We start from the raw sequence: 25,831 nt of genomic DNA on the forward strand, positions 1-25,831 counted from the left end.
TTCCTAGTAAATTTATGTAATATTTTTTAACTTGGTGAATAAATCTTTTCTAAAAAAACAACTTTTTGTTTCGATAATAAATTATATCAGTGATAAAATATTTAGCATACAAATGTAATTATCTCAATTCTTCTTTCTTTATTCTTTTTTTCTTTATTTATTTACATTCATCATACAAAATCATAAACATAAATAATCATAATACAAAGACAAACAAAAATTCCATTTCTTATTCTAAAGCTCTGTCTACACTATCAAATTTGTTTGACAACAAATGTGATATTTCCAAATATGGTATTGATTTTCCTAAATATGGTAGTGATATGACATCATCATGTATGGGCACATCACATTTTTTTGTAACATAAAATTTGATAGTGTAGACAGAGCTTAACACAGTAACATTAAATTATGGAAAATACTTCTGCAGTACGGATATGCTGTTGATTCAATTACAGCGGCGCAGTGAGTCATGTAGGAAACTCAAATATGGAACAAAAAGTTAAAAATAAAACTCACTTTATTGGTTTACTCAGTTGTGCTAAACGACCGAAACCATTCCAATGTGTAAGAAATATAAGGTCGTCTGCCAATTTAGTATTAAATTATAGCTTAAAGCTCTGTCTACACTACCAAATATGGTAGGGATATTAGCAAATATGGTAGTGATATGCCCAAGTATGGTAGTGATATGACATCATCATGTCCATATATGGGCACATCACATTTTGTTGCTACATGTTTGTGTGTGTAGACAGAGCTTAATACACTTATTGTACCATTTACTGTTCACAATTTTACTAATTTCTGAGTAATAATATCGCACGCGCGGCAGATATTAGGAAAATTACTCTAAAACCGCTTACAGACAGCTAAGCCTATAATAGGTGCTGACAGAGAGTTTATCTCCAAAGGGCTTGTAATGTTTCTGAATACAGGCCTACACATAAATTTATTAATAAAATAATAATAATGCAGATTTCTAGAGCGCACTTCGCCACCAAAGGTGCTCAAGGCTTATAGTATGCAATCACCTCAGATTAAATGCACAATGAAACTGCGAATTTAAAATTGAAAGAATCAGGCCTATGACCATGTATAAGCCTTGCCAAAAAGATGAGTTTTTAATAATTAAACGAATCCAAGTTATTACATTGGCGAATTGAGATGGGCAGTGTGTTCCAGCAGAGTCGAGGAGCAGATGTGGCAACAAAGATGAAGCAGAAGCTTGTCGCCAAATGGTAGGTTACGCTCCGAACATAAGGTTTAGTCAATTCGACAATAATTATAGTTAGGAGCCATCTCATTTAAACACTTATAAACTAGTAACAATATTTTATATTTATTTATTTATTCTGTCTTTATACTGAATTGCACTTTCAGTGGTAAAGCATTGATTTCCAAAGTGGTTCAGTAGAGAAACATTAACAAAATAATAATAATTCAAAGACAACTAACAAAGTAATTTACATTAGACAATGCGATGCTGAACAGGAAGCCAATGTACTTTAAGAGTATATGCGAAAATTGTTTTTACATTTGTGATTACACGTGCAGAAGCATTTTGAATAAGCTGAAGTCGTTTTATTTGCTTATTTGGTAATACGTAAAACAGCGAGTTACACATAAGGCGCGAGGTGATACATGAATGAACTACTATTGTTCAGCAGCTGCAGCATCTATACATTTTCTAATACTCTTAATGTTTCGTAAACAAAATGATGATGCTGATATGATAGTTGAAATATGACTATTCATTTGAAAAGGTTAACCTAATGAATAAGTAAACTTGAAAACAACTGCGTAAAAGCTGTAATAATTTGATGTTCTATTTGTCTATACTGCTTTAATTAATGTACAGCGCTCTGGTCTTTTTGAAAAGCGCTTTATAAATCTATATAGTATAGTATAATACAGAATTTCATATAATTTCATCCATTTCTCTACCCCCCCCTCCCCCTACAATTTCGAAATTCATATCCACAGAAAACAATCTTAAAACTAATCCAGTAGGCCTAGGTAATACAAAAAGCCTATTCCTTATAATATGTACCGTATTTGGAAACATATAGTAATAAAATGAACAACATGTTCTGGCTAATTAAAACATAACAAGTTTATCAGTCACATTTATTATTGTTCTGTTCGATGATCTGTTTAGGATGTTTAATTTAAAGCAAAGTCTTAAGTATTAAACTTTACCGGACTTTTGCAATCTCCGACAAAAGGACTACAAATACTATCATTTTTGATTCGCTGAGAATCGAGATCACGAACCTCGGTAAATTTGAGACTTGTTAAGGCACTAAGGAAAACGCGAAGCGAAACGCGTTAAGCGTCAAAACCAAACGAGTTCCTGAAATCAAAATGTTATTATAGCGTAGCGCGGAGGTATGTTTGCCAAAATCACCGCGTTGAAGTTAAAGTTAAAATCGACTGACACCTAACGCGTTACATTAGCATAAAACACATGTTATTAGTTGTGCGGTTTAACGACTTGAAGAAAAAATAGGCACAAAAACTCTCCGGTGGTTTCAGAATTTATTACGTATAGGCCTATACTTATTATAGTATGCACAAATATTAATAATTGAATTAATAAATAATTTTATAAAATAAAAACACATTTAGGCCTATGCAATAACATTTCAAAATAATACAAACACAATTAAATGACTACGTTTAAACAACCGTATATTATCAAATTTAAGGGGGAAACCATAAAAAAATTAATCGGGTAAACTTGAAAATGTATATGTAGGCCTAAACGTGGGAATTATACAAAATACATATAGTTTTAGGTGTAGCTTGGTGACGTAACGTGGTTGCCTTCCAACCAAATCTTAAATGAGACACTTTTTGTAATTATGGCGGATATTAAAAAAAAATAATCGCCTAAAAAATTAAAATAACTAATGAACCCATCGTGTATAGTTAAACCCAAAAGGACGACTTGAAAAAAAAATCTAAATAGGCCTACAATCTACAATTTTAAGACCACACTAAATATTTATTAGATAAATATATGAATGTCTTCTGGTTTGATAAAAATTAAATTGCTAACCAAATGAACATTTACGATCATTTAGTTAGCTGAAAAAAACCCAAATATTTCGGTAAGACGTGATCAGTGAACAATGAACGTGGTAGTTTCAGGGGCCTAGAAATAATAACCTGTGAAACGAATTAATGATCCTAAACAACTATTGTAAATAGTTTTTTAAAAGATATTAAACAGATATTTAGTATGGTTCATCTTATAATCAATGTGATCTTTTTTCGATACATATTATTATAGTAAACTACAATAATATGGAAAAAACCAAATGTTCAACCTGTAGAATTCGTAATCTATTTACTGTGCTACAAAAATAAAAAAGTTGATATAGTTTTAAAGATTATATATTATAAAAGTTTCGCGAAATATTTATTTCTTTTTAGAACAGGCAGGGTATATTAAATAATTTTTATTAAACCTCTGAGTAAGGCATTTTATGTAGAAGTACGTTTTTCTTGTGAATTGCAACTTATTAGAGTGAGTTGATTACAAACGTCGAAATACTTTACACCTAAAATTGAACAACTACATTATATATACACATATTTGGTTGGTGTTGTCAAATCATATAATAAATCATATATTAAATTGTATGTAGGAATCATTTAGCAATTATTGGATCATAAAAATACTATCATAAAAGTTGTTGACAATTATCACATGATTTTGGTATAATAAATATTGCATACATTATCATGATATTTTGTGTTCATCTGTATGATGAAATCATTCAGCCATCCTACAAACTTAACATCAACTTGACCTCTGTTGCCTCACATACTGTATGTGTCACATGCGGCAATTGTACTACTTTAGGTTTTAGCCTATTATACAAGTGGCACATGTTATACATGCGACACTGTATCAAAGAATTTGATATGATACTGGTGAATTATAGATACAGTATCAAGAATCGGCTAGCATGATCAAAATACATACATGATTATCATTAAATATATCAACAAACAAATTGGAACTACTGTAATACAACCACAGATTTTGACATAATTCTGGTAAATATTTGTTATCTCTTAAAAAAGGTATTTTCTTATATATAAATATAGGCTAAACATATATAACCCCACCCCTCATCAGAGCCATATCTTTGTTACGACGTTCAGTTCACAGTTTTTAAGAGTCACATGATACGTGGAAGCCATCTTTGTGTCCTACTATTTCTATGTAGAGTATGGAGTTGAATCCTTTGTTATAAAACAAGTATACTTTTTACAAGATTAAATTAAATATCAAAACAATCCCTTTGTTTAAAAGTTTTTTTTATAAGAATACCAAAATGTAATTAGTTACTGAACATGATTTTAAATAGCAAAATGTAAAAATAATGCCTTAGAGAATCCCTATGCAAACATGATAACCCACACCACCCCAAGATCACCCACACCACCCCAAGATCACCCACACCACCCCAAGATCACCCACACCACCCCAAGATCACCCACACCACCCCAAGCCCACCCAACACTTCCTCTACACAGCCCCTACCCCATCCCACCCCACCCACAAACATCCCAACTTTTCATAAATTCTCTATCTTTATAATTTAAAAAATATTCCTATTATTCATAAAATTCTTATTATTTATCTCTTTTATACATTTTAACAATACCTAGTCGGTGCAGTTGTTCCCACAAATTGTTTTCGGCCCTGTTATCATGATTTGCATAATTTACATGTCGCTCATATTTTATATCGTAATAATGTTCAGAATATTGATCATAGCTTCCACCAAAACCATAAATATCAACCTAAAAAAAAAAAAAGTTTTATGAATAACAAGGTCAGAGGTCAGGGGTCATTTGGTTTATAGATTGGGTACAATTCATAAAATTTCACTTGGTATTTGGCATCCATTTCATATGAAGTCATTTGTTGCAACTGTCAGTAAAGGTATATAGGCTTGCTATCAAAGGTTAATTAATGTATTTAATATCTGGTAACTTCATTGATGAAGACAGGAATTGTGCACGGCAATAAAAAAAATACAATTTATCGGCCTTCTCTACGCTGTAATAATAAATAAACCTGAATGACTGTTAGCAGCATTGATGAGTGGCCATTAGATGCAATACATAATGTTCAGAATCGGTTAGTAGAAATGTATAAACACACACAGTAGATGTTAGAGTCTTTTTTATGTTAGTCCACCAGTCAGCATTTCGATATTTTTGTCTGAAAATACGTATGAAACGCCATATGTGCCAAAATATTTATCTTTTTACTAATTTCAGTCTAGAACTTAAAGTAGATGTATGTGTTATTTAGCAATTAATGTTAGTAAACGTAATGTAGTATTTCATTAACAGCAACGATATAGACATAGAATTATTGTCATCAATAATCAATAATATAGTACAACTTATATTAATGATGATGTCATGGCTGCAATACAGTAGTTGTCACTAGCAATGGGTTTGTGCTCCTTGAAACTCAATTAATCCTTTAAATAGATCTCTAATCTCTTTTATACATTTTAACAATTCCTAATTGATGCAAATTTTCCCATAATTCGTTTTCTGCCTTATTATCGTGGTTTGCAAAAAATCTATGTTTCTGGTAAGTTTTTTCATAATAATGTTCAGAGAACTTATCATAGCTTCCTCCAAAACCATAAATATCAATCTGTAACACAAAAAACGTTGAAGATAGTTAAATACGAATGTATGTTTCATGAAAAGATATGGTAAAAACAGTTGGAAGAAGTGTTCATCAGAATGAGGATATGGAATAAAGATGAAAGGTCATCATTCAAGAATAAATCAGATCAGAGGATCAGATAAGGTCAAATACAGGCAGTAAGTTCAAATAAGATAACCATCAAATAAGGCCAGGGTCAAATAAGGTCTATGTCAAATAGAGACAGGTCAAAATAAGATCAAGGTCAAACAAAGTTAAATTTCAGGGTTAAGTAAGGCTATGGTCAAGCAAAATCAAGTAAGGTCAAGGTTGAGTAACAGTACTAATATGACAAGTTGTAAAGACGATAAGACTCCGTACAAATAAAAAGAATAACATTGGAGTAATTTAGAATATGACATTTTTGTGATCAACACCACGACTTCTACCTCCAGCATCTGTATTACCAGCAAAAAAATAATTTCTAATTTCACTGCTTACTACTGTAGTCTAGTAGTTGTGTCTTCTGTATATACCTATAGAGTATGGGCTCTAAAATCTAAGGGGATTTGATATCACTGTACCTTTTACAACACATTGTAAAAGCACCTACCCATTGTAATGCTCTAGGTAAAAGAATATGGTATAGTTGCATTTAAAGTAGTAAATAGATATTATATACGTCATCTGATTGGTCTAGTTATTGCCACGCCCTCGACCTATAGACTGGCTAAACTGCGCATGTCTGTTTCATCCTCAATAATGATGATGATGATGGACTGAGCCGTCGAATCCGACAGATCATGTTTTTCTCTGAAAACTTTCTTATAATGAATAAACTATATTATATTTCATCTTCAATAATACAACCAGATCTGTACACACATGCAACATGAAGATTTTGTAGCTAGCCCTAGCCTACGATGGTTAACTTCGGTAGAAGTAGTTGAGTTATAGGATTTAGTCATTTTAGCGGCCAGTAAAAATATGAAGAAACAAATAAAGTATGCTTTAGGAATATTATTGCATATCTGGAACTATCTGGATTATCAAATGCATGCCATTTGATGATGTTTGCTTCTTTGCAGCGAAAGAACGATGAACTGTGCCACTAGCTAACCTAAGAGTACACCAACCAACCAAGTCCATATTATGTGTTCACTTCGGCCTAGCCTACAACCGAATTGTGTGGTACGGTAGAAAACAAATATTTACTTTTATCGAGGCATGGTAAAAATATAGCCCTCCTCTGATCTGGAGATACTCTATACTATATCCTTTGACTCGAGATATAGTATACAGTAGTCTCCAGATCACCTTGGGCTATATTTTTAACCATGCCCCTCAGCCCAGTCAATATTTGTATAGTATTAGTATAGTAAAACATGGTATTCTAGTTTTAGGATAGATATCATTGGTATAGTATAGTGGGATCGGTATATAGCAGTTTATTAATATTAGGTTTTTGTATAGCATTAGTATTGGTATGTGTAGTAAGTATTGGTATAGTATTATATTAGTATACAGTAGCAATTGGTAGTTCATTCATGCAGCATCACATATAAATACCGTATATACTCGAATAAACACCCGCTTTGAATAACCCCCCACGGCCTTTATTTATTTACAACACATTTCTATTTGTAGTAGAAATCATTGATTGACATGATCTACAATTTTCCAAGCATTTTGATACAATTTTTACTGTATTTATATCACTTCTTGATATTAATTGTGTTGTATTGTTTTAATTTCTATGGGGTATTTATGTGTTGATATAAGTTTGCGGTACACCACGTATATTAGTTCTGAAAAGAACTGTTGAGTTTCTCGACGTTTTGATCAATATGCTTTGATTGTCCTCAGATATTTATGTGATTATACATAATAAATGCCTTCTTGAATAAACGATTCGCAGCTAAAACTCCTCTGAACATGGGCGTTTATTCAAATAAATACGGTAGTACAATATTTATATCATATTATATTAATAGTAATATTGGTTCATATAATAATGTAATTATATTATAGGCCAAACATTTACTATCTACCGATGTGATTAGGTGAGGATTCTATGTACGTCAGAACGTAGGCATATAGTAAATAAACTTCAATAGTATTTACTATTCCCTGTAAAAATTCCCTTTTTACATGGCCTGGCCTCTGCTTTGGTTTTTGATTTAACGGAACCGGCGGATAAATTGAATACAAATTTACTTTAGAAAAGTTGGTGTATTTAAATATTTGCTCTATAATATAAAACAGAGTTCTGGTTAAAACTATAGGCAGAGGTACCTTAAATATGGTAGGCACAGAGTCATAGTTTTAACCAGAAACTTAAAATAGACATATATTTGTATATAGAGGCTTCCACTAGTATGCAATGCAAAGGTAAAGTGCAACAAAAGTAATTTGACCAATCACAATGCGACAGATCATAATCCATTGTGTCATGATTGGTCAAATTCGCTGCCAGCCAATGGATTTTTGGTTACATTTAACTATTTATTATGTTATTTTATAAGTGAAAACATTTTTGTTTTCGTTTTTTTTTGTCTACAGAAGTGATTAACTACAAAATAACCTATTCAAAGTCTGATTTAGTTAATCTTCATTTTTCATGTTTTTGGGGGACAATACATCTTTAATAAAGTGTCTCGCAGGAGTATTCCTTAACAATAGGTGTTCTACTGTATATAATAGTAAACAATCAAACTAACCTGATCACATGTATGTAATGCCGTCAATAACATAATAGCACCTGTTGTAGGACGATGTACATTTTTATGTTGATGTTTTGAATTCACCCAACTAAACAAACAATAGAAAATCAATCAAAATTAAAATTTGAATATCAAATCCCAAATACAATTAATTAGGTTTGGTCTAAAGTGAGACAATTCAGCCCATAAAGTGGGACATTTCGGTTCAAAATTTGCCGGATCGTCTTGGGGTCAAACCTTCCTGGAATCATACAAAACACTACCTTGTTGTAAAAATGACAATAAATACTATCGTATCGTATTGTAAACACTACGCCTAGATTTAGATGTAGAAGGAAGGGTACTGACTGCCTTTCTAATGCCTTGTTAATTGTGCAGTTGTGCAATCTTTCAAATATTATTGCAAGTCATAAACATTCATTATTTTGATATCTTATGTAACCATTTCTGGCTGTTTTGTAGTCTCTGCTGTCTTTTAATATGATTGGTATTTCCAGTTTTCTTAAGCTCTGTCTACACTATCAAACTAGTTCGACAAAAAAGGTGTGATGTGCCCAAATATGGTAGTGATATTCCCAAATATAGTAGGGATATGACATCATCATGTGCATATATGGGTGCATCACATTTCCTTACCTCCATTTAAGATATCTTTCAAAATCAGGATGTACGACCTTTACATTCTCCTTATTTAATCCTTTTGGAAATTTTGGAGGACTCCTGAAATAAGAAAATAAACAGATTATGTTTTTTTTTTATTTTCACACCATCCAACAGTAGCAACATGACTAGCTTGCCAACTGTTTCAGTGGCCAATGAGTGAGAAGTTAAAGATGTAATGTCTCCCAAAAAAATGAAGATTAATCAGACCTTGAATGGTTATTTGTAGTTTTAATAAAGTTAATCCCTTCCATAAAACAAAAAAACAAAAAAAATAATGTTTTCTCATATAAAATGACAAAATAAATGGTCAAATTCAATCAAACACTGATTGGCTGGCAGAAAATTTGACTATTTTTTGCTTTAAATTACAGTTTTTTCAGGTAAATACATTTTTTTTCGATTCAATTTTTGTTCAAAGTCGATAGCTATTATGTGACATTAAAATGGCATATTCAACAAACAAAATTTAACAAATTATTTTTTCAGAGTACAATGCATCTTTAAATAAAAATTGTATATAGCAAGATGTGCTACGTCTATTGCGTTAACATACCTATGGTATTTTCCGCTGCTATATCCTGGAGGTTTATCATGCAAAACTGCATTTAAATATTCATACGTCCATGGACTATCAGCAAAAAATAAATATCTTATTCCCTGAAATAATTAAAAATGTAATTATTAATAATAACAAAATTGAAAAACTGAATTAACAAAATAATCAGAAATATTTTGATTTAATCAACACAGGTACACTAGTGTGATATTGACTTCACGTTGAATGCACTGTAATTGATTGTATAAACATACTACTTGTGGTCTTGCCACAAAAAACAAAAACCAACTACCAGCTGAATAAATACCGTTTCACTGCACAGATATTTACTAACTTGCTTTTATTGAAATGAACATAAGTTTTATTTTCTTGTGCTTTTTTTGTTAAATGACCAAGTGACCAACCACAAGAAATAGTCATGTGACAACAAGCAATGGTTGTGTGACCACAGGCAATACTCATGTGACCACAGGCAATGATCATGTGACCATAGGCAATGAGTTTTGTAATAAATACAGATCACAGCACTACAATACTTTTACAAACCTCTTGATAAGGCGGTGAACGAAATCCATAACGCGCACTTCCCCGTAACGTGTTAGATAATGTGATCAACGTAAAACAGTAAAATGAAGTACGACTACCAACGTCTTCTTCAAATCCAGTCGTTAGTGCTGTGTTTACCCTAAATAAATAAGAGTATTATACAAATATTGCCTGCTTAGAGGTGAAATACAACATCTGGCATTTACAAGGGAATGGTATTTTACCTAACCAAATCACGTTCATGTATTTACATAGGTTATGTAATATAAATAAGTACATTTTGTCTTCATTATTGATCAATTATTAACTGATACTAGAACATCTGCATATTAAATTTCAAAATTTGAATCGTGGTTGGTTTGGACGGCTTTTTTTATTATCCTCACAGATTTCTTCATCTTTAATAATTTACTTGATTCATTTTCAGTATATCACAATTATAATTTCTTGTATTCTATGCCTGTACATTTGTATATAAATGATTAAAATATATTTTTCCCATTTTTAATCAATGAAAATATTTTATTTATTTTACTGCAATATATTGTAAGTCACTACTCAAACAGCATACAAGGTTTTGTGAACATTTGATGAGTTATACTGTAGCATTGCATCTGTTAGGTTATTTCAATAAAAAATTTAATTTCAATCAAAAAAATTAATCAAAGGCAAGGATCAATTTTTATTAGAATCGAACATTTTATATCACGTACAGTGAAGTTACAAAATGTTCTGTTTACAGTTTTAGCGAAACGTAACCAACAAAAATTGTTATCAGCAATCGACGGATAACCAATTAAAAAAAAGTTTAGGTAGCATCATTAATATTGAACTGAAACTAAAGGAAATTAAAGGATGTATGGTTCACTGGTCAAATAGCGACTAATGTTATGCTGACATTTAGGTGGTCGACTAATTCTCGTTTTTTAGCTAATTGGTACTCTCTAGCTGTGTTCCATTTGGAAAACTACTCATTTTTTAGCTAAATGGTACGCTCTGTATGTCTTTGTATTTATTTCATTTGATACTTTTTAAATACTGTATTGTTATTGTTATGAGGTAGAACCTCTTCTACGAAAGAGTGTCCTTATGTTACAAAAGAGTGTACCAATAAATTATTATCATTATGTCAGTTTATTTGTATAAATATTTCTTTGATCTAAATGCCTTTCACTGAGCTAATATATCGGTACCTGGGCAACTACTCTCTGACCGAGTTAAACGTCGCATTCTCTGTACGAAAACAATTCATTGAGGCAAATGTGATACTCTGGGCTTTACACAGTAAAGATATACAGTATGGTATATTTTTTTCGGCCACTCACTCACTCATGGGTAGCAATTACCTATACATATTTGTACTTCACCAAAGCTCTATATACACTATCAAACTTTATGTGACAAAAAAGTATGATGTAGCCAAATATGGTAGTGATATGCTTAAATATGGTAGTGACATGACATCATCATGTCCATATATGGGCACAGGTTTTTGTCACATAAAGTTTGATAGTGTAAACAGAGCTTAACAATTCACTTATTTGTACTAAGATTACCTGAACACATAATCATGGGCATCAATTTCTTGCCCTTTTCTTGATCCATTCATAATGCCTCCATTACCTATGATAGCACAAGTGATACAGCCTCCTTTTGGTTTTCCGTTATTTAACCTATCATCAAACATGTATCGGTTGTTAGGTGAAGATAGTCCTTCCAATGCCCCCTTCACCTCTGCAGAAAAAGATACAATATTAAATAGTAAATGATGTATCTCACTTTGGGTTTAATCCCACTCCCTACTTTATGTTTGATTTCACAAACAGGCATATCCCCAGGTATAGTCCCAATATCAACTTTTGGTATGAATGTAGGCCTCTCTCTAGCAGGTTCAGAGACGGAAATTCTTACCAATCATTTTTTTTCTGAACCAGGGTTTTCCGGGTATAGTTCCACCCCCCGAAGTCGGCCCAATTGTGTGTTCTAGGGGGGTGGGATTATACCAGAGGATATACAGTATTAATGCAATAATTCTTTTTGCTACGCGATGTGAAAGCTTTGTCTACACTATCAAACTAGTTTGACTAAAAAGTGTGATGACATTCCCAAATATGGTAGTGATATGACATTTTTTTGTCACATAAAGTTTGTAGTGTAGACAGAGCTTAAGTCTGCTGAAATTGAAACGTGTACCTACCGTCTGTATCAGAATCTAGATATCCATATACACCATGATATTTACTTAATCTTTGAAACTCAGAATTTGAAAAATGTTTATCCCAGATGAGGACCGGCATATCAGCAATGTACCTAGACTGCATTTCAGGCATTGTCATCATTTTGCGTCTTACACTCGTTGGACAACTCTATATAAAGCACAAATTAACATTTTTGTAATGTACAGAAGAAAAGTTTATTTTGTTTATTTCCAACGAACAGTAAACTTAAGGTTCACCACTCACAGGAGGAAACAATGAATATCTACGAAACAAAAAATAATAACGCAACCAATCAGAGCTCAGAAAATGAGTTGTAATCTGTTCATGATCACTCATGCGAATCGAAAAGCGCAGCAAACACGCAATGGATATGAAAATCGCAGGTATTCACTCTTGTGCTTATTTTATATCCCATTCCAGTATCATTTTTTATTGTATTTACTTTGATTAATGGAATAAAAATGTCGATGATTGATAAAAAAAAATTTACCTAGTGGAAAATATGCTTTAAGAGGACACCTTCGGAGCTATTTTCGCTTTAAATAACTTTTACAAAATAATTCTGTGTTGAATCAATAAAAGTATTTTGACTTCATAATATCTAAAACACTGAATAAACACTGCTAATTTATGTAAAATATGACACAGAGTGCAGAACTTAAATTAATCAATAAGTAGCTACAAAAAATCTATTATTTTATAGACTATTACATCGCAGCTGTTGACGCTATTAAGAGGACAAATATTGACACATATGGCATAACAGACAATAACAAACAATTTAATTAAGTTAAAAACATCAAAGATTTACAATCCAACTCAAATTAATTAGAAATTGGTAAAGCAATTGTTGGTGTAGTTTATGCATATCATGTTTATAATTAATACTAATAAATATATTAAAATTTAAGCTTGTTAAGCTCTGGTTTTCCATTAAGCAAATTTGTTTGTGTGAATTGAATTAAAAACGTTAGTTTATTAATATTACATAGCCTATGTAAATACGTGAACGTGATTGGTTGAAACTGCATCACATGACTACCGCTGCGAGGATCGTAAATCGTATATATCCTCGATATCGTCAAACTACTAATTTAAATGAAGCGAAAATAACTCAAAAGAGGTTGAATTCGCAGTCGTAATTATTCTTTTATCTTCCAAATCTCTTTCTGCAACAAATTCTAACTCTTTGAGTTTTTTTTGCTTCATTGAAATTAGTAGTTTGAAGAATTAGTACTTTTTGCGACCAATCAGAACTCGGAAATTCGAAAAGCTCAGCAGACACGATATGGAATTGAAAATTGAAGCTATTCCCTCTTGTAGTGGAAAACACTACCACCATTTTTTTCTAATTAAATTAGCCTAGTGGAAACCAGGCTTTAAAAATAAATTAAAATGGGCTTGGTTTTTTGTTATTAAAGTGTTTACATTTAAACATGAATCAATTTGTTTAATCTGACTAAAACCATAAATAATTAATATGTAATAAAATCATAAACATAATTTTATTGTGATCCAAATGAATTAAGTTATGAATAAATTTCTTTTTTGTTGATCCAATACAGATAAGTAGAGTATTTGTGAAATGCAGTAAGTACTACTATATTTTTAATTTTTTTATTTTCTTGTATTTCTTAATCTACAAAAAGAAATTAATAAATTATAATTATCACTTGCGAATATTTGTTTTTAAAACACTAAAAAAAGTTAAATAATAATAATGTTTAATATATATACAGTAGTGCAGGGCGCCTCTAAGCGGTGAATAATCAACAGAAGAAAAAAAAAAAAAGTTTTTGCAGATGTTTGCTGTTTTATAACATTCAATGTTTTGCTGAATTTTTGATATTATCAACATAATTTATTCATTTATTCACATTTTTTCTTATAGTATCGATTATGGCTGCGTGAGAAAATTATAAATGCGGAATTTTTTGGGGCGGGGGATGCAGCACACTTGCAACTCAATAGCCCATGCTCTCTGGGTGGAAAAACATGTATTGTTATATCATTAACAAAAATATAAAAATAAAATAACATATTGATTTTGTATTGACATTTCACATTATAATCTGCAAATTTCTTAAATATTATTAGCGTACATATTTCCATATTTCTTTTGGTTTTATGAATACAGTACTTATTAGATAATGATAATGTTCAGTGGTGTTTTGCTGTGGGCTTTCACAATTTAAGATAATCATACAAAGAATTTTTTTTAATGTTTTACACAATGCTTTATTTATAATTTTATAATTTATTTTATTGATGAATGATTATCGAACAGTTTAAAACAAATTCACCATATGACGAATGAAGAAAGTGAGTCTATAGATGTTTAGGTTTGTGGCTACGTAAGGGATGTTGCATTAATGCATTATTAATATCCAATTAATTTATTGTACGAAGTAATTAGCGAGTACGATATTTATTATGAATGTTTAATTAAGCTACTACATAATTAATTGTAGTTTGGTGGTTGACATGCTTTCCTACCAATCCCAGGGTGTTGGTTCAACTCCTTCCTTGCACTTTCACACTTTTAATTACTTTAATCCATGAGTACAACATTTATGTATGTTTAATTAAGCTACTAGCTACATTATTAATTGTAACTTGGTGGTTGACATGCTTACCTACCAATCCCAGGGTGTTGGTTCAACTCCTTCCTTGCACTTTCACACTTTTAATTACTGTAATCCATGAGTACCACATTTATTATGTATGTTTAATTAAGCTACTACATAATTAATTGTTGCTTGGTGGTTGACATGCTTGTCTACCAATCCCAGGGTGTTGGTTCAACTCCTTCCTTGCACTTTTACACTTTTAATTACTGTAATCCGTGAGTACAACATTTATTATGTATGTTTAATTAAGCTACTACATTATTAATTGTAGTTTGGTTGTTGACATGCTTGTCTACCAATCCCAGGGTTACTGTACATTTTTTAAGGATGTGTATATCACACTACCAAAACCTCCATTCAGGCGAATCAAATGTATTGTAGTACCTATCTTTCTTCTAAATTCTTTTCTGTGAAAAATTCTGGTTCCTTAGGAGTTTTCGCTTAATGAAATTAGTACTTATATTAGTTATTACATTTTATACTTTATCCCGGAAGAAAATATGTTCAACCAATCAGAGCTCAGGAAATGAGTTATCATGTGTTCATGAGCACATGCAAATTGAACTGCTTAGACAAAAGAAAGTAGAAAACAGAGAAGCTCAAAATTTTCTTTACAAAATTGTTGCATTGTCATAAATAAATTTGCATACAGTAGTGGAAAACAGGGCTACAGTCAGAAAGCCTTGACTTATTTTCCTTCATATAACAATACAGTCAATAAGCCAATTGTTTTGGTAAAAAAATTATCCAACAAGTTCCACCAATGGCATGATAAGAGAGTAAAATGATTTGCTGTACCATACGGTAAAAGATACACAAACCAACAGTGGTGTTGGTAGTCTATTTGTACCTAGATTACTTGCATAAAGGCCAATTTACACAGACAAGCGGTAACGGTAACAGGAAATCCGCGTAGCTTGTCTCACGTAGAATCTGTATCTATCCTGAGCGGAAACCATTGTGTAAATGGTAATAAGGAATAACATAGTTTCTATATTTTTATTACTGTTACCGCTCATCTGTGTAAATTGGCCTTTAGCCAGCAATTGCCCTCTCTCTGTCCGAAGAAAAAACGTTACAAGTATGAAAATGCTGTTGAGCACCCTTATAAGTATCTTCCGCGATCATCAGGGAAGTGGTGGGGTTAATTAATTGATTCTGCACTGTTCAAAATATTAAAAAGCAATTATTTAATAACTTACCAGATACTGTAAATATTGGTTATCATGGTAATATATCTTCTCACTACCATATTCATCATTAGGCTCAGGTTCTTTATTGATAAGCAACTCCGGTATAAAATCAGGAATGGGTCGTTCCGTTGCTACCTTACGTGGAACCGGTGTGGCTGTAAAGTTTATATTTTGAGCAAGTGCTCGGATACCATCTGATATTTTTGGTTCTAACTTCTTATCATGTCTTGAGTCTGGATATTTAAACGTTGTGTCCATTAATTTGTTAAATTGATTAATTGTTCCATTTGCAAATTTTGATAAACTGAAAACATAAAAAAGATCAGAAAAATATTTAAATAATAGTTGACTATACTGTACCCCATTGATGAGTAATCAATATAAAATTGTGAACAGTGAAAATAACCTTATTAGGTACACTTCCCAGTATCTCTTTGAAGGTTTTAAAATCAGGTTTTTTAGCATTGCTATTTTTTTAATATGGAATTACTCTATTGTTAAATCTGAAATTGTATGATTTTTATTATTATTATTTTATTATTTTCTGGAGTACAAATGTATACAGTTATTTATTCATTTTTTTATTAAAAAAAAAAAATTCTGCAGGAAAAATGTATATTTATTTGTTGTTGTTTGTTATCATTTTATAAACAGACCTTGCAGGGTTGGTAAAATGTATATGCTTGCTATAAACTCAGGGCTATTACAGTACAATCCAAAGGTAACTAGCCCAAAAGTCAAGGAAAAGATATATATTGATACAACTCCTAACCAAAATGAATTTCATTGATCCAGAATACCAGCTGTTGGCTTGCCAACGTGCAAAATACAATGATATTATTATTAGTACTATAATATGTAAGTATTTCCGTTTAAAAATTGTATGCATTTAGATAGGAGATTTTTTTTTATTGTAAGGTATTTCTCTTGGCCTAAGTGTGAATGGTGAATACGGCCACAGTACTCAAAGGTGTTACGGAAAAAATGAGGGGGTGGGATTATACTGGGATTGCATTAGTAATGGATTTACCAAAGTAATTATGTCTAAATTTACCCTGGGATTATATTCGAGCATGCCTGCTCATATGGGATATTCTGTCATTGTACGGGTTACCTGAAACCTGAAATGTGAACACAATCAATATAATTTATAGTTAACATAATTATTTATTACCGTTATCAAATACTTTCTAAAATATTATTATAATAAATCAAAAAACCTAAAAAAATATCCTATAAAAATGTTTACCTTTTTTGCAATTTGGTGTGAACATTTACCGGAATTGTAGAGTAGCCCGTTTCAGACACACTCATCACAATAAATGAAATGCTTATCACAACCAGTATGCCAAACATGAATATACATCTTTTCAGACTACAAATAAAAGAAATAATCATATTATTTAAATTTATTTTTTCATTTTTTTTCTTTAGATAAGTACAAGTCCTAATGATAGAATCACTGTTAAAATAGAAAAATGAAATATAATTGTAAGTAACAATATAATTAATAATAAAATACAATAAAATTCAAAGACTGATTTATGCACTTGTCAATTGTATGACCCGTCATGGGTGCGTCATTTACAAATAATTACTGACGCAGGGGTGCGTCAAAAAACCTAGATGGTACGTCAAATCAATGACCAATGGTGTGTCAATGTCCGTCACTTTACCACCCAAAATATCATTAAAAAAATGGTCAAAAATGGGTGCATCATGGTCACGTAAAGCATAAAGGTAAATCACATTATTGATGCATGGGTACGTCATGGTATTCATAAGGTATGACGCACATCGGACAAATGATGCACCTCTCCCGGGGGTTGTATAGTGGGTCCTACAATTGACAAGTACATTAGGCCTATTTCATTTGTGAACCGTTGTGGCCAGTTACCTTTGATGTTTTATTACATTTTTAAAAAGTATTATTTCTGCAATATTAAATACATTACTACAAATTTATTTTCTTACTTGATATTGTGTTTCAATGGCCTAAGTGCTTGTTTTTAAACCGGGAAAACAGATGTTTGAACAAGAAATCATATTCATAGCTATCACATTAGTCTAGCTAACAAGAAAGAAGTGATTTTTATAGGCAACAGTAAGTATAGAGTAGGCCTCGCCGTGATAGGCCCTATTATGGCCTAAGTATATAGGCCTAGTCCTACTATTAAATTATAAAAAAAAGTCAAAAAAGAAGATTTAGAATAGGCCTAGAAGGTTATTATTATTAAAAATTCAAGAAAATGTTAAAGGCTTACCTTAAAGAACCACGGCTACCAAGCTCCGAGCTTATCATGTTTCTCACAAAATGAAGCAATCAATGAAAATGCTGTAAAAATGCTAGGCCGATTCTGCTAGACTTAGGCTACGCTGAAACTCGGTAAACGACTTAAAAACAATCTTAGCGCTAAACCGATCGATGCCGAGACGTTCGGTCTTCCTTCACCGAAGCCTAGCTAAATTGAGGAAACACGACTCATTAAAGTAAGTTTGGCAATTACTATGCGTTACGTTTATGTAGCACATGTGTTTATACTGTCATAAAACATTGACTAACAATGACAGAGAAACATGTTGGCGCACATGTTGGTATAAATTACAAATATAACTCACTGCTGCCGTAATTTTCTCTCCTTTCTCTTTTTTGGTCGTTTGAGACGACGATTGTGAATTGTGATCGTGTTTTTGCTGCAAAAGCATGCAAAGTTCATTTTAAACAGCGCCACCGTTTGTTGAAAAAGTTTTGACGCTGAACAACATTGTTTTTCTTTATTCTATACTTTATTATTGATAAAATGGTTTTAACGTACAGAATTGTATACAGATATAGAATGGAATACATTAACAAAATCTTCAAGATGTTCTTATTCATTGGAACTAATTTAAATAAGCCCTACTAGTAGCCTACCTACATTAGCAGAAAAAAAGTTCGGGTATCAAAACTGGATCTTTGTATTAAAAGCTTTTTAGATTTGTTCACAACAAACTTTGACCATCATTACTTTTTTGTTTTCCAAATCAATTGCAAAGAATTTCCCCGTATGGCCCTAGAATAGTACTATAGCCATGTCCGTTTTAGATCAAGTTCCTACCACTAGAGGGACGCAACGCAAGGACTTAAGCGCAACGCAAGTAATTTGACCAATCACGATATGGGATTTAGAAGATGATCCATCGCGCGGTAATTGTCCTGTGGAGCAAGCTTTAGCATTAGCGAATTTTATTAAATAATACAAACATTTAGGCTTCATCGTGCCCTTTGCCGTATATTAATAAATGTCGTGTGATTACATTAATAGGAAATATTCTGTTGTGTATTTCCTGTACGATTATGTAAATTGATTTTTCTTTGAAGATCAAATACGTGAGGCGTGTTTAGTCATGCATGGTTGTAACAATTGAAATGAATTTAATCTTTGTAATCCACACGGAAGAGGCGCGGTTAATGGCTATATGATAGGCTGACGGTGTAGAAACAGGAAGGTATTCCAGTGTTTCAGTTATGAGATGTTCATGAGATAGTAGACGAAACGAAACACCGACAGAAATGGACTACGAAGCCGAAGCTGAGCGTTGCTACGGTGTGGTAACAGACCTTCTTGGTGAGGAAAAAGACTGGGGACCAGTTTTTAAAAGTTCGGTATGTTAACTTGCTCCTTTAACTAGGTTTAAGAAACTATCACTGGTGACCAGACGTATATCCGGGTTAACTTGTAAGTGCGCGTCTGACAGTGTTTGTCTACAAAAATATAGGCCTATATTACATGTAACTGCAAGGCCTACGATACGTTTAATAAGTGTCGTTTGCATTAGAAAATTATTTGTTATTTATTGCAGAAAGATCACGTGGTACATCGAAAGGAATCCGAACACTTCAGTGGCTACATGTAAGTTGTATTCATTATACTAAAGCTCTGTCTATATTTGGGCATATTACTACCATATTTTGGCATATCACTACCATATTTGGGCACATCACACCCTAGTTTGATAGTGTAGACAGAGCTTAAGAGGCCCATCATACTAAATTATCCCGATTGTTCATGACTATTTATTAGTGGATTACAATAAACGATCGGTAACGAAGTAGGAACGAACGATCGAACGGAAAGTGTTGGTCACTTGGTAAATCAATTACGGTAATCGATCGAATGTATTCATTCATGAATCGATCGGTCCGCCGGGTGAGCTTTGCCAGATATCATTGTAGTGGCACTGTGGCTTGTTTATTTACATTTTGGTTCAATTTCTGTCACACATTTTTACACATTGATATTTAAAACAGCACTAATAATTTCCTTATATTGTGAGAAAAAATGACGTGAGAGCATTGTTTGTATCCTTAATAATTGGTTCCCACTAGGACGTAACGCAAGGACGTAAGCGCAACGTAAAGCTTGGTTCCCACTAGAGACACAACACAACGACGTAACGCAATGAGATTTGATCAATCACAAGCGACGGATTTATTCGACTGTCGCTTGTCATTGGTCAACTTGTTTGCGTTGCGTCTACGTCATTGCGTTGCGTCCTAGTGGGAAACAAGCTTAAGCAATTTGACCAATGACAAGCGATGGATTATTTTGAACTATCAGTGTCATTTGGTCAACTCGCTTGCGTTGCTCTTACGTCCTTGCGTTGCGTCATAGTGGGAACCAAGCAAGACACTGTACTTTTGTTTGTCTCCCCACCCATGTAGGTTGCAAATGAGTACCTACATTTGCCTCTCTCCATCCAGGTATATAAATAGGTACCTGGTAAGGTCAAAGCACAAATTGAGCTGATTATTAGCTGTAACATGTTTCGGTATACGTTTGATAAAAAATAAAAAACTTAAAATCTTGAGCATTAAGCGCTATAAAAGAGGCTATAGTTTTAATATGAATGACGTATATTATGAGATTTGGTTGATAAGGCATGGGATTCCATTCTGTAATTGACGAGTCGTGGATGATGTGAATATTTTTTTAGAAAATGTGAAAATAAAATAATCAATTTTTTAGGTACAAATGTGCATACACTGTGGACATATCTCTTGACGACATTCTCGCCCTGACGCTGCCCAAATGTATGGGAGGCCATATAGAAGATGTTGATTCGATGGTAAAGGAAATCCAGTGCCTTGAACAAGTATCTGATGTAAGTACCAATTTCAAATTGGTCGTTTCGTCTCATACTTGAAAACATAAACAATGGCTGCTATTTTGTTTCATTATATTTTTATTTGGATGCAATATAACATTGGTAGTGATATGACATCATCATGTCCATTATGGGCACATCACTTTTTATCGTCACCAAGTTTGATAGTGTAGACAGAGCTTTATATTATCATCAAATTTTTGTTACAGCAAATTAGTATAATCAGAGGTGTATCGAATCCAGTTGTCATGGGAATAATATCAAGCAGAGAATTCATAGATATATGTTACGTTAAACGATTTGAAGAAAACGACAATAAAGTTGCAGTTATAACGTCAGGCGTAGAATACGACGTTCCTCTTACGCCGAAATTAGTTCGTGCTAAACGATATCCAAGCGGGTTCATTGTCAATGTTGTTGAGCAAGGGTGAGTAGGCCTAATTGTACAAATTACAATAGCTGTACCGTATCTTGGGTTGGGTTGATAAGCCTAGCCATTATCAGATAGGCCTATTACACATTAATAAGAAAACAAATTAATTGCAAACGTGAAAATACAACATTAGATGCATAGGACATAATTGTAGGCTTGTTATAGATCCCGTTAGCAGCGGCAACTCGCCACTCCTCCTTCAATAAGTTCGTCTCTGCTCATAGGTCTACAGTTAAACAAGAATCTCCATATAAGGCTTGGTTCACCCGATTCTGTAGCTGTCAATAGACTCTCTGTGGAAGACAGTTGCCAGTCAAACAGATACCTATCTTCCACAGAGAGTCTATTGACAGCTACAGAATCGGGTATTGGTTTCCACTTGGACGCAATGCAGTGATGATGTTGGCAAAAACCAAGTGGGTTGACCAATCACAGCCGGAAGTGATGAACCATTGTGTTATGATTGGTCAACTAACTTGCGTTGCGCCTCGTCGTTGCGTAGGAACCTAGCGTTATAAAAGCGACACCTTTGGAACCCGACAAAGTGTCTTCTTATTAACAGGGGATTCACTGAATCACAGTATTATCATTACATTATCGTATACTGATCTTGTTTTCTTTTAGTGATAAACAAGTTCTTGAAATAAAACAAATTGAACAGAGAGATTTCAGCGGCAGTGTACCGTCTTCTGTGGTTGAAAAGTTCATTACCAGCGAGCTATGCAATCAGGCAACTACATACAAGAAAAGCCTCAAGAAATTAGAAAAAATCCGCAATAAATAAATAAAGCATTATATCATTAGTTTGTGTTTATAGGCCTACAGTGCCACACGACAATTTTGATGAAATACATTTAAACCGACTAACCAAGATTTGTTCACTACTGAAGCCAGTTCGTGACACTTTAGATAACGGCTCTTAAAATATAATTAACTAGTGACGCGAATGGGCTTCCGTAGTTCACGCATTATACACATTGTTTATCTGTATTTTTGAAAATGCTTTATAATTAGAAAAGAACTGAGAAAACATAGTGTCGAGGTACGTACGAAGAAGTAGCAAGAAGCCAATTGTAAAGCCAAAAACGGTATTGTTTACAAGTAGTGTAGTATTTCATTAAATAATGCTTCAGTTTAACTTTATTTTTGCTTGTGTATGTTTATCTAGTACAGTAGTATGCCTACGTACCGTATAGGATAATACTCTCGTAACACGGTGTGAACGACGATTCATAAAAATATTCGATATTTGTAAAACAACTTCTGAAGTTTGAATCAAATAATGTGGAAATCCTCGAGGGGCGTGTTTATTTTCTTCTTTTCTTTTTAAATGTTGTATTGCACGTGGACCAAAGTAGGTTTTTAGGCATAGGCCTATAGGTATAGACCTACGGTGGCCCACAACTATCACGCACACTATAACACAGAATCACACAATTAAAGAAGGAATTACACAATTAAAGAAGGAATCACACAATTAAAGAAGAAATCGCATATAAACAAAAGAAAGCATGAAAATATAAAACGAAATGCACAAATAAAGAAGAAATGCACAAATAAAGAAGAAACGCACAATTAAAGAAGAGCTAAGCACAATTAAAGAAGTCCGCAACAAATTCGAAAGCTCCTCGCACAATTAAAGAAGTCCGCAACAAATTCGAAAGTACCTCGCACAATTAAAGAAGTCCGCAACAAATTCGAAAGCTCCTCGCACAATTAAAGAAGTCCGCAACAAATTCGAAAGTGCCTCACACACAATTAAAGTACAGTAGTCCGTATGGAACGCCATTGCTGCCTCCAGCAGCAAACTTTAATTCTATTCGGCTCTTTTACCATTACGTTTGGCTCTTTTACCATTCGGCGCATTTCTATTCGGCGCATTTACCATTACGTTCGGCTCTTTCAGCATTCGGCGCATTTCTATTTGGCCCATTTACCATTACGTTCGGCTCTTTCAGCATTCGGATCTTTTTTATTCGGCCCATTTACCATTACGTTCGGCTCTTTTTAATTCGGCCCTTTTTTATTCGGCTCTTTCTGCATTATGTTCGGCTCTTTTTGATTTGGCCCTTTTTTATACGGCGCAATTAAATTCTAACCTTTTACATGGGGTCAAATGGAAGAAAATCAACGGCTGGAAATGAGTCTATGAAAAGTTTACAAAACATATAGATGCAGCATGTAAAGTGTTTGGTTGGTTGAATTAAATGAATTTGAAGGCTATTTCAATTTATTGACATGATTAATGTGTTAGCTAGAGAACTTGCAATTGTCCCACCTTATTGACCATTTTGAGAGAGAAAAGGTTTGATTTATGGCCTAGGCTAGCTAGGCCTAGCCTGTGTCAGCCTAACATTTAATAATAATAATTTACCCTTTCTCTCTCAAAATTTGTTAAAAGATGAATTAATTTTAGGTTATTCAACACATCTTTAATCGGTTGGCTACTCATGGTTGGCGCCATGATGATGAAATGTTTGTAAACTTTTCATAGACTCATTTCCAGTCGTTGATTTTCTTCCATTTGACCCCATGTCAAAGGTTAGATTTTAATTGCGCCATATAAAAAAATGCCGATTTAAAAAGAGCAGAAAGAGCCGAATAAAAAAGGGCCGAATCAAAAAGAGCCGAACGTAATGTTAAATGGGCCGAATAAAAAAGAGCCGAATGCTGAAAGAGCCGAACGTAATGGTAAATGGGCCAAAAAGAAATGCGCCGAATGCTGAAAGAGCCGAAGGTAATGGTAAAAAGGCCGAATAGAAATACGCCGAATGGTAAAAGAGCCGAAGTAATGGTAAAAGAGCCGAATATAATTAAAGTTTGCTGCCGGAGGCAGCAATGGCGTTCCATACGGACTACTGTACTTTAATTGTGCGAGGTACTTTCGAATTTGTTGCGAACTTCTTTAATTGTGCGAGGAGCTTTCGAATTTGTTGCGAACTTCTTTAATTGTGCGAGGTACTTTCAAATTTTTTGCGGACTTCTTTAATTGTGCTTAGCTCTTCTTTATTTGTGCATTTCGTTTTATATTTTCATGCTTTCTTTTGTTTATATGCGATTCCTTCTTTAATTGTGTGATTTCTTCTTTAATTGTGTGATTCCTTCTTTAATTGTGTGAATATGATTTATATAGTGTGCGTGACAGTTGTGGGCCACCGTATAGACCAAATTCTGCGTCCACGGTCTTAGGGGAGAGAGATACAGAGGAAAGCAAACAATCCAATCCGTTAACTTATAAATATTAAATCATTTCTGTCAATATCTTTGAACACCGTGTCTCTTGCCGCGGCCCTCTATATGACTTATTTCTCAGGGAAAAATGTATCGTGCACGAGCAGTCTGATCGCGCATGAGCAGTCTGATCGCGAATGACCAGTCTGATCGTGCTCATACGTCTAGAATTAATAAAATATGTTTTGAGCAATCTGTTATTGATTATCATCAAAAACCACGGAAAGTAAATTGTCTTACGATCGTAAGTTTGAAGTATTTGAGAGTTATTAAAATATGTAATCTTATATGAATTCAGGCACGTAAATTAGCAATTTTATGGAGGGGTTCGATTAGAATTTGAAAAAATTTGGAGGATTTGATAGACCACCAATTAGGCTTACGATTGTATTAAAAGTTCTTAAAATAACACTGGACGGGCGATTTTAGCATTTTTCGAAAAATTCCCTGTACTACCGGTATAGTACAGGTCTTCACCCCTCAGCCTCACCATGGTTGGGTGCTATGGTAAGAAAATTTTGAAAGAACCTATTTTGTCGAGTAAACCGGAGCAAACAAACGGCGGTAGTTGTTAGATCTCCTGACCACTCCAGACTAACGGCCTGTGAATGATTATTTAGCTACGTTAATCAATAACTTTGTTAATATAGGCTATGGTTGTCATGGAATTATTACGCAGTTACGGCAGCTTAATTACAAAATGTGACGTAACAGATACGGAAAGATTTAAATATCAATGGAGGAAAGAAGTATTAGTTGTATCACCCCCCCCCCCCCCCCCCCTCGCCCACACACAC

General features: G+C 33.2%; 2 protein-coding genes across 3 annotated transcripts; one reads left to right on the forward strand and one right to left on the reverse strand.

Moving 5' to 3' along the window:
- Window positions 1–4,581: 4,581 nt before the first annotated feature.
- LOC144853689 (alpha-N-acetylgalactosaminide alpha-2,6-sialyltransferase 2-like) lies at window positions 4,582–18,880 on the reverse strand. 2 transcript variants are annotated; one of them, XM_078711455.1, is made up of 10 exons: window positions 18,487–18,880; window positions 17,472–17,597; window positions 16,232–16,526; window positions 12,378–12,546; window positions 11,737–11,914; window positions 10,181–10,319; window positions 9,632–9,735; window positions 9,052–9,135; window positions 8,413–8,503; window positions 4,582–4,824 (listed from the first exon to the last, which is right to left on the reverse strand). In XM_078711455.1, exons 1-10 carry the CDS (start codon window positions 18,522–18,524, stop codon window positions 4,654–4,656), a joined length of 1,395 nt encoding a protein of 464 aa, XP_078567581.1. In that variant the 5' UTR covers window positions 18,525–18,880; the 3' UTR covers window positions 4,582–4,653. The 2 variants fall into 2 exon arrangements, with proteins under 2 accessions (XP_078567581.1, XP_078567582.1); XM_078711456.1 differs by having other exon boundaries at window positions 4,683–5,698.
- Window positions 18,881–19,657: 777 nt separating this feature from the next.
- Window positions 19,658–22,946, forward strand: LOC144854261 (stAR-related lipid transfer protein 4-like). Its single transcript, XM_078712188.1, has 5 exons — window positions 19,658–19,868; window positions 20,066–20,115; window positions 21,232–21,367; window positions 21,580–21,797; window positions 22,428–22,946. The coding sequence occupies exons 1-5, from the start codon at window positions 19,776–19,778 to the stop codon at window positions 22,585–22,587; spliced, it is 657 nt and encodes a 218-aa protein (XP_078568314.1). The 5' UTR covers window positions 19,658–19,775; the 3' UTR covers window positions 22,588–22,946.
- The last annotated feature ends 2,885 nt before the right edge of the window (window positions 22,947–25,831 follow it).

The sequence above is a fragment of the Antedon bifida genome, chromosome 10 (assembly GCF_963402885.1).
Source record: "Antedon bifida chromosome 10, ecAntBifi1.1, whole genome shotgun sequence".
Taxonomy (NCBI): Eukaryota; Metazoa; Echinodermata; class Crinoidea; order Comatulida; family Antedonidae; genus Antedon; species Antedon bifida.